The sequence below is a fragment of the Oncorhynchus mykiss genome, chromosome 30 (genome assembly GCF_013265735.2).
Source record: "Oncorhynchus mykiss isolate Arlee chromosome 30, USDA_OmykA_1.1, whole genome shotgun sequence".
Taxonomy (NCBI): Eukaryota; Metazoa; Chordata; class Actinopteri; order Salmoniformes; family Salmonidae; genus Oncorhynchus; species Oncorhynchus mykiss.
The window spans coordinates 8,578,126-8,588,169 of NC_050570.1; the positions used below are offsets into that span (position 1 = coordinate 8,578,126).

The 10,044-nt window shown below is 39.3% G+C and overlaps 1 protein-coding gene across 1 annotated transcript; it reads right to left on the reverse strand.

Annotated features, from left to right (window-relative positions):
* Positions 1–2,383: 2,383 nt before the first annotated feature.
* On the reverse strand, positions 2,384–9,047 carry LOC110521252 (zinc finger protein with KRAB and SCAN domains 8). The gene is made up of 2 exons (XM_021598698.2): positions 6,297–9,047; positions 2,384–4,690 (listed from the first exon to the last, which is right to left on the reverse strand). Exons 1-2 carry the CDS (start codon positions 6,490–6,492, stop codon positions 3,684–3,686), a joined length of 1,203 nt encoding a protein of 400 aa, XP_021454373.1. The 5' UTR covers positions 6,493–9,047; the 3' UTR covers positions 2,384–3,683.
* Between the last annotated feature and the right edge of the window lie 997 nt (positions 9,048–10,044).

The following is a 10,044-nucleotide window of genomic DNA, read 5'->3' on the forward strand; positions in this document are numbered from 1 at the left end:
TACCTCGTCGCAGCTCGTTTGTTTGCATTTGCTTATACTTAATTATAATAGAACAACCATTATGAATTTACTGAACATAAATGTAATAATGTTTGTGTATGGTTCAAAGGTCAAAACTCATGTCGAGGTTCATTATTATTGAAGGAGAATGCGGTTCTTCTCGACTCGCACAAATCCACAAGGAGTCAGTAGAAACCACATTTGTTTAAGCAAGTCAGCCATAATCAGCTATGGTTTTTAAAAAGGCAGTAAATGAGGCTGAAGGAACTGTTTCGCTGCCAGACAAGGCTCCATTGATGTGTGGCATGTGTAGCGGTGGTAAGGATCTACTCCATGGTGCTGAAAAGAAAGCTCTGCTGTTGGGACAGCTTTATGTAGGCCATAACAGTTTGTGGGCACCGTTTGTCACCGTTACAGGGCAATTAATGTATTCTTTAGTGTTGTGCTGTGGCTTTGCAGGCATGCATAAAAAAATGGAGTTTGCCAAAACAAGATTTACATGCTAAAATCGCCACTGAGGGGAAGGACGTGGATCAGAAAACCAGTAAGTATATGGTGTGACCACCATTTGCCTCATGCAAAGCGACATCTCCTTCACTTAGGCGAGCTGTTGATTGTGGCCTATGGAATGTTGTCCTACTCCTCTTCAATGGCTGTGTGAAGTTGCTGGATATTGGCGGGAACCAGAACACGCTGTCGTACACATCGATCCAGAGCATCCCAAACATGGGTGGCATGTCTGGTAAGGATGCAGGCCATGGAAGAACTTGGGACATTTTTAGCTACCAGGTATTGTGTACAGATTCTTCCGACATGGGGCTGTGCATTATCATGCTGAAAACTTGAGGTGATGGTGGCGGATGAATGGCACGACAATGGGCCTCAAGATCTCATCATGGTATCTCTGTGCATTGAATTGCCATCGATGAAATGCAATTGTTTTCGTTGTACAAAGCTTATGCCTGTCCGTACCATAACCCCACCGCCACCACAGGGAACTCTGTTCACAATGTTGACATCAGCAAACTGTTTGCCCACATGACGCCATACTGCCTGGTACAGTTGAACCCGGGATTCATCCGTGAAACGCACACTTCTCCAGCGTGCCAATGGTCATCGAAGGAGAGCATTTTCCCACTAAAGTCAGTTACGACGCCGAACTGAAGTCAGGCAAGACCCTGGTGAGAACGACGAGCACACAGATGAGCTTCTCGAAGACGGTTTCTGACAGTTTGTGCATACATTCTTCGGCTCTGCAAACCCACATTTTCATCAGCTGTCTGAGTGGCTGGTCTCAGACGATCCACAGTTGAAGAAGCCAGATGTGGAGGTCCTGAGCTGGCGTGTTTGCACATTGTCTGCGGTTGTGAAGCCTGTTGGACATACTTTTCTATGGTAGAGAAATTTACATTAAATTATCTGGCAGCAGCTCTGGTGGACATTCCTGCAGTCAGTATGCCAATTGCACACTCCCTCCAAACTTGAGACATATGTGGCACTGTGTTGTGTGACATAACTGCACATTTTAGAGTTGCCTTTTATTGTCCCCAGCACAAGGTGCACCTGTGTAATGATCATGCTGTTTAATCAGCTTCTTGATATGCCACACCTGTCAGGTAGATGGATTATCTTGGCAAAGAAGAAATGCTCACTAACAGGGATGTAAACACATTTGTGCACAACATTGAGAGAAATAAGCTTTTTGTGCATATGGAACTGGGATCTTTTATTTCAGCTCATGAAACATGAGACCAATACTTTACATGTTGCGTTTATATTTTTGTTCAGTGTAATTTTACATTTACTATGTTATGTCTTGTCTGAGACCAGGCTGCGGGTCACAGGTCTACTGTTAAAGTCTGTGGAAGTCTTCACAAAGTGGACTTTATTAGAAACAATCATTTCTGGTAATCTGTTTTGAAATGCATCTCAGGGTGATGAGTTAGTGGCCAGACTGATGTTATTGACACATTGAATCAAATGTATACTTTCCAGAAAATATATTTTCTATTAGTTAAAGAGCCCTAAAGCCGCTCATTTATGATGTTGCTTTAATTTTGTATGGAGTAATTTGCTCCTGATGAATAATTGATTGTCCCAGATCATCCTGTGCTTAAAGCCTATACGTTCAGCCTTAAAGCTTATGACTAAAATACGTTTTTCAATCAGAATTCTTTGCATCTCTTAGTTGTACACGTACCACAAAAATCTCAGCAGGCAACTTAAGAAGTCCACTATCACGCAATACTTAAAAAAGGCCCACTGTTACACTCGTACCTTGTTGTCTGTCCTGTGCAGTTGAGGCATTAGAAGTCGTGGGCGTGTTCCAGTGGATCTGTTTTTATGAAGTCGGTGCAAATTGGTTAGACATCTCTTCAACCAGTTAATTGTACACATTTATTTTGAAATTATAAAGAACAACTTTAATCAACAATGGCAGCTCAAGATTCACAATAGTGTTTAGTTTGTTAAAATAGAGACCTTGAAAATGTTTTCTGTTGAAAAATAAAAAACTTAAGTAAAGTATAATTATTGATTATGTTGGCCTAGATCGGCGGCGCACAATTGGCACAGCGTCGTCCGGGTTAGGGTTTGGCCAGGGTAGGCCGTCATTGTAAATAAGAATCTGTTCTTAACCGACTTGCCCTAGTTAAATAAAGGTTAAATAAATAAATAAAATATAAAATAAATACAAAAATCTCTCTCTGGTACAAACAATATATTTTGAAAAAATGTCCTTTGTCTGGGCTCTGTCCATTTTATTGCCAAAAACCATGTACAACAAACTACGTGTTTCAAACCTGATATAAAGTTTTACCACATCACACACCATTAGAGCTTTGTTAACAGACATATGACAGTAGTTGTCATGTATCAGAAAAAAACATAAATTACATTTCTTAGAAATTAAAGAGATTTCACTGAAAATTAAAGTTTGTCATACGTTTTCAGACTTGAAAAGAAGAATGACAACATCCCAGTACCCAGAGTTTGTACTGGTAACCCATGTTATCGTTTGTGTATTATTATTTCTCTATATTGTTCGGAAGGTCCTGTAAGTAAGAATTTCACTGTTGTTTACGAAGCATGTGACAAATGAAATTAGATTTGAATCCCAAATGAATGGACATTTGTACATGTAACCTTTATTTAGCTAGGCAAGTCAGTTTTAAGAACAAATTCTTACTTACAATGACAGGCTACCAGGGAACAGTGGGTTAACTGCCTTGTTCAGGGGCAGAACGACAGATTTTTACCTTGTCAGCTCAAGGATTCGATCCAGCAACCTTTCGGTTACTGGCCCAACGCTCTAACCACTAGACTAACTGCTGAAAACCATCTAATTTCCTGGTTTGATTTGGTTTCATATCTTTTCCATTCATTTGGGGGTGAAGGCAAATAACTTAATCTACACAACAGATGTTGTGGGATGTGATTTTTCTTCACAGACTTCTTCAGTTCTGAAAATGTCTAACTTGGACTTGAGAGTGTAACGTTTGTAAAAAAGGCGTAATAAATAGTTGATTGGAATTTGATAACGTGATAGCGTTCCGTAAAAATGGCCATTGAACAGATTCCCAGATTTCAGACTGTAGCAAGAGCCGTGACCTGAGGGGTGTCCTCTTAACATAGTCTCTACCTTCCAACAACACATTTTACACAACGTGCATTGTTATGTGTTCTCAGTCATTGGCAATATTTATTCTGTGAGTTCGCAGATGTCTCTTCAGACTTGCTGCTAACTTCAAGTAAGTTCCACACAAATGACATTGAACTCCTTCCCCCGTATGAGTCCTCATATGCACTGTCAGGTTTCCCTTGAGGTTGAAGCGTCTGCCACATTCGTTGCAGCAATGTGGTTTCTCCTGTGTGTGAGTCATCATGTGCTTTGTCAGGCTTCCCTTCTCGCCGAAGCACTTGCCACATTCTTTGCACTGAAACGGTTTCTCCCCAGTGTGAGTCCTCGTATGCTTTATCAAGTCTGACTCGCAGTAGAAAGCCTTGTCACATTCTTTGCACGGATGCGATTTGTCCCCCGTGTGATTTTGCCTATGCAGTTTCAGACGACCTTTTGTCGACAAGCATTTCCCACACAAATCACATTTAAAAATCAGCCCTGTATGCAGATTAACCATGTGATTTTTCAGGCTTTCCTTGTGAAAGAAACGTTTGCCACAGACCGCGCAGCGATGTGGTCTCTCCACTGTGTGAATCTTCATGTGTCGGGTCAGGTATCGGTTTAAGGCGAAACACTGGCCACATGTATCGCACATGTATGGTCTGTCTTCACTGTGCCGTAACTGCCGGTGCCTTTCCAGACCACTTGCTGTCGCAAAGTATTTTACGCACACATCACACTTCGGATCCGTCAACTCACTGGTTTCTTTTCTTGGCCGTCCTCGTCGTCTCTTTGACCCCGACAGAGGTATTCTCTTCTCCACTCTATGCACTTTTCCGCCATTACTTTCATCATTGTCACTTTCCGGATTTACTTCCGAGGGGGGCTGATAGTCACTGGTTGATTCTGATTCTCTGTTGCCATCAGATTCTTTTTGGTTCTCTACCGTTATGATGTTGAAAGAGTTGCAAGTAGACTCTTCGGTATCAGACTCCACTGGCCCCAGATAGGAGCTCCACTCCTGCTGCCCAGAGTTAACCTTCTCTTCAGAGACAGTGAGCCGCTGGAGGTCTGGAGGAAAGGAGAAAGGATGAAATTTGATGAAAACTTAAAACGCTGAAAAGAGACAAGAAATAGGGCTCTACCTCTATTTCCTGTCTTGTTGTGTCAGATGTAAGTGAAGTTACATAAAATATGTATTTGAAAACCAGCTATAGGCTAAGGCTAACAAAGGCTGAGTACTGAGGCTAACTGAGTACGGTGGCAATCCAACAGTTGGCTTTTGCTTGTGAATTTTTTATTCATTGGACTGAACACGCATGATGCGTCCCAGTAAATAGCCCAGGTATTATCAACTTCACATCGCCTACCTTACCTAATAAATCAGACTTTTAAACACATTCTTTATATACAGTCTGAAACTAATGACTGAGTAAATCCATATGAATTCAATCGCTTTTTGACAGTGTACCTTTTGATTTAAACAACAAAAACTTTCCATACATGTTTGTCCACGGAAAGAAGTGGCAAAACATTGTCACAACATTCAGGAGATCAAGGTGCTCGAAGTTGACCCATTTTGCATACCCCACCATAGCATGAGACATCCATGTCTTCTTCACTGGAATAGATACAAAGATACAGGCGTCCTTCCAAACTCAGTTGCCGCAGAGGAAGGAAACCGCTGAGGGATTTCACCATGAGACCAATTGTGACTTTAAAACAGTTACAGAGTTGAATGGCTGTGATAAGAGAAAACAGAGGATGGATCCCCAACATTGTAGTTACTTCACAATACTAACCAAATTGACCAACCTGGTCTCAAAACATTTCATATGATTCTGTATGTAAATGAGAGAAACAGCATGTTGCGTTTGGTATGGTTACAGATGGCCACTTAAGACCAAAAAAACAAAAAAAAAAGTGTTTGGTCGGGGTGGATCTGTGGGCATACAACGCGAACGTCTAGCAACTCAAAGATTGTCAGTTCAAATCTCATCACAGACAATTTAGCATTTTTGCTACTTTTCAACTACTTATTCGTGAAGTATTCAGACCCCTTCCCTTTTTTCCACATTTTGTTAAATTACAGCATTGTTCTAAAATGGATTCAACAAAAAAATAAATAATCCTCATCAATCTAGACACAATACCCTATAAAGACAAAGCAAAAACTGTTTATGAAAAACAAATAAATAATTAAAAATATATTTTTTTTTATAGAGACCTTGGTGATTGTGTGAGTGTAATCAGATTGAAAACATTAGGAAATGTTATTGACATTGAACAGATTATATAGCCTACTAAGTAGATGTGTACCAAATTGTGTTTAATTTGTAGCATAGGCCTATGAATTGGGCTGATATGTTCTGTTGTGCTGACTATTAGCTGAGAAAAACAAACAGGAGTTCCCATACCTGGAATAAATCAAATTTACTTTCACCCCTGAAAATACAGTTGAATCACGTTTTTGATTGCACTGGGCCTTTAACCATTTTAAACGTCAACTCAATAGGGTGCTGTCAGTTGGACGTCCCAAGGATATCGGATTACTTTTAGTCAGTAGCTAGATAACTATGTGACTAAGTGATGTATTACGCAAAGCCTCTCAAATCAAATGACACAAATTAGGCTACAATGTAAAATGAATGTCAAATAGAGAGACGTAGTCACAAACCTGCTAATCTATGCAACTTTATCTCTGGTTTGAAAACCAAATCCAGCAGTCTTCGTAGACGTGCATTCGCCCGTTCCAAACGGGATATTTCTTCCTGATACTCTGCGATCGTTTTTTTAACTACTACAGATATCTCCAAAGGAACTGCTGTTAATTTTTCGTTGAGAAACACATTGAGCTGCTGAAGTTTAGACATTTTTTGGGAGCAAAGGGATTAGTGGGAGAATGTATAATTATTTTCTATTCAAGTGTCACTATAACTACGGGTTTGAGAAACAGGAAATTACGTTTTCTTATTTGCATTTGTTTGGCGGATCGCAACAAACTGGAAAGTTGCACACACCGCCGCTTACTGTACTGGAGTGTGAGTCCGGTCACGGTCTACCTACACAACTATAGTATGTTACCAAAACCTTTATAAATCCATACAAACCTCACCCCCCCCTACCCCAAACCCCATCCAACCTGTCTAACCCATCAAACAAACCCTCCCTACCTAAATCACACAGTTCACAATATAATAAACATGTCCAACAGTTTCCTCTACCATACACCCATCACCAGTGTTTAATTTGAGCCGGATCCTGTACACATCTCCGTATTGGAATATTTCGTTCCGGAAACTTTTTGGCCGGATCCGGTACCTCTCGTGGCATGAAAAATAATTGGCACTTTTTGCAACGTAAAGATTATAATTAAAGCGATTAAAGTTAATTATATTGGCCTCTTCGTTAATTGTTCCCCCGGACCTGATATTCTAAAAGTTGATTCGGGTTGAGTCGGCCCGGCGCGCCTGCTCTCACACAGAACTAGAATGAGATTCACTTTCAATTATCTCTCGTCCTCTCTCGGCTCTGACAGACATGAGCCTGCAACTCTAATCTCTCCAGCGTTGCACCTTTCGGTTACTGGCTCAACGCTCTTATCCACTAGGCTACATGTCGCCGATTGCATGGCTGTGTGCTTGATTTTATACACCTGTCAGCAACGAGTGTGGCTGAAATAACCGAAACAACACTAATTTGAAGGGCTGTCCACATACTTGTCTATGTATAGTATATCATATTTTGTTTTCTATCCATGGAATTAGTCCACTGTGCCACCAGGATGGGAGTTAGAGTTTCATGTTTTTTTTACGCATATAAAGCTATTTATTTTAGTCTATTCAAATAGACCCCATTTCAGAGGAAACAAACACTCATTAAGATCAGGTATGGTCAATTAGTGGGCGTGGCCAACACACCTGAAAACACGTAACAAGATTGAGGACAGAGAGGGTTTTGTTGATACTGAGAACGTAATTGATGTGTGTTTTTAAATACTATTCTTAAAACTAAAGTTTTCTTAACGTTATCGGGAAATATGAAAACATAACTTCAAATAGAACCACGAGGAAATGTTATTCATTATGCTGACGTATGGAAATTCCCTCAGAACGATGTTGTTTCTTAACATTCTTGGAACAATTTGAGAACACGACTTTAAATAGAACCCTGAGATAACTTGTAGGAAACGTTATGCTGAAGCACTAAAATTGCACAGAACGTTGTTTCTTAATGTTCTCTGCACTACTTGAGAACATTCCCAATGTCAAACCAGTTGGACAATGTTCTAGAAAATGTACAAAATTGAAATGAAATGTAACCATGTTTGAACTTTTAGGAAACGTTCTGTTAAAGTAAATTAAGTTCCTTAAATATGCTGAGAAAGTTGCTTGGCGCTGGAACAATCTTGCACCATTCCCAGAAAGTTGTGGAAAGGTTGTATGCAAAATAACCATATGACGACCACGCTCGCCAAGCTCAAAGAAACATATATTCCCAGAACAATATGTGCTTGCTGGGAAATTTCTTATTTTCAAATATTCGAATACAAACTGATGTTCCAATGTCAGTTTAGGTTTGTGTGACGCCGATAAAAATATATGGTATCAGATTTTATGTATAGAACATGTTTGGGAGTTTCCATTGGGAATTGTTTATGCCTGTTGCCGCCAGCAGGGGGCGTAGAAGGAATACCAAGTGGGATACGTTACAAAATTGTATTTTTAACAGTAAAAGAGGAATGCTTCAAATGGTGTTATTGAACAAAACTTTCCATACAAATTTGCCCATGTTAGAAGTGGTCAGAATGTACGTTTTTGGACCTGAATGTCAAAACATTTAGGTGATAGAGGTGCTCAAAGTTGACTCATTTTGCATACCCGACCCTAACATGAGACATCCATGTCTTCATCACTTCAATTTGAAAAAGTTTACAAAAAGGGTTGCCAAACTATTTGATAATTTCTTGAAAAAAAAAAACAGTTTTCATAGCAAGTATGTCGTTTTTTAACCTTTATTATATTGTCTAAAAACGTGTGGAATCAGATTTTTTTTTCTCCACTTTTGCATATGTTGTAGCTTTGGCCCTATTTTACATAATCTGAGGTGTTACTGTTGTGCCCTCCATTGGATGAGACACAGCGTGCTCTTGAATACAGGGTGGATGTCATGTTTTGGCTGGTAAATGTATTAAAAGGGGAATAAAATGGACATTTCACATTTCAAATGGTAGCATAAAGATGGTTGGTCCACACATCAGAGAGTGTTGACTTGAATGGGAATATCAGCTGTTTAAAATTATACTATCAATATTCAATAGGAAACGTATTGTAATTGCTGAAATATACTTAAGTATTAAAAGTAAAAGTATAAATAATTTAAAAAACAGCACCATTTTCTTGTTTTTAAAATGTAAGGATAGCCAGGGGTACACTCCAACACTCAGACATTATTTACAAAAGATGCGTTTGTGTTTAGTGAGTCCGCCAGGCCAGAGTTCTCTTGATAAGTGCGAGAATTTGATCATTTTCCTGTCCTGCAAAACATTCAAAAGTACTTTTGGTTGGCAGGGATAATGTCTGGAGTAAAAAGTGCAATATTTTTTTTTTTTTAGGAATGCAGTAAAGTAAAAGTTGTCAAAAATATAAATAGTAAATTGAACAGATAACCCAAAAAAACGACTTAAGTACTTTACACCACTGATTAAACCCGATCAAACGGGATTTCTAAAAAAACATGTACTCATCGGATAATGTCAGATGACCGTTTGATGTTATCAACCATGTAAAGGAGCACAAGACTGCTTCTATACTGTTGATGCTGATGCTGAGAAGGCGTTCGACAGAGTGGAATGGAATTTCCTATTCTCTGTTTTGCAAAAATGTAATATGGATGCTAATTTCAACAAATGGGTCAAAGTGATTTATTACCAGTCCCAGAGTTATGGTCTCCAACCAAAGGTTTAAGTTCCCAAGAATTTCCCCTGGGTAGAGGAACCCGGCAAGGCTGTCCTCTGTCTCCTCTTCTCTTCTCAATGGCGGAGTCCATACGTTCTAATGAGACTAGAGGTCCTGTTATTGCAGATCAGGAACATAAACAGATTATATTATTATTGCATGTTGTCAATCCATTCCACATATCGTTGATAGTATTGTATGTTGTCAGAAGTTGTAGAATGAATAACCACATCTATATCTATCAAAGGAATAATTGCTAAAATGTAGTGTACATTATCAAGACAATGTGAATCTGCCTTTATCCCTCTTCAAAGGATGTAGGAAAACGATTTAGGTATGGAATTTGATGAGGAGGCATGGCTTGAGATCTGTAATAAGATGCACTATGCACTTACTAGTTTCATATGTTTCAGGAAACTAACTACAAATTCATGTTCAAGTTTTATTTGACTCCTGTTAAATTAAATC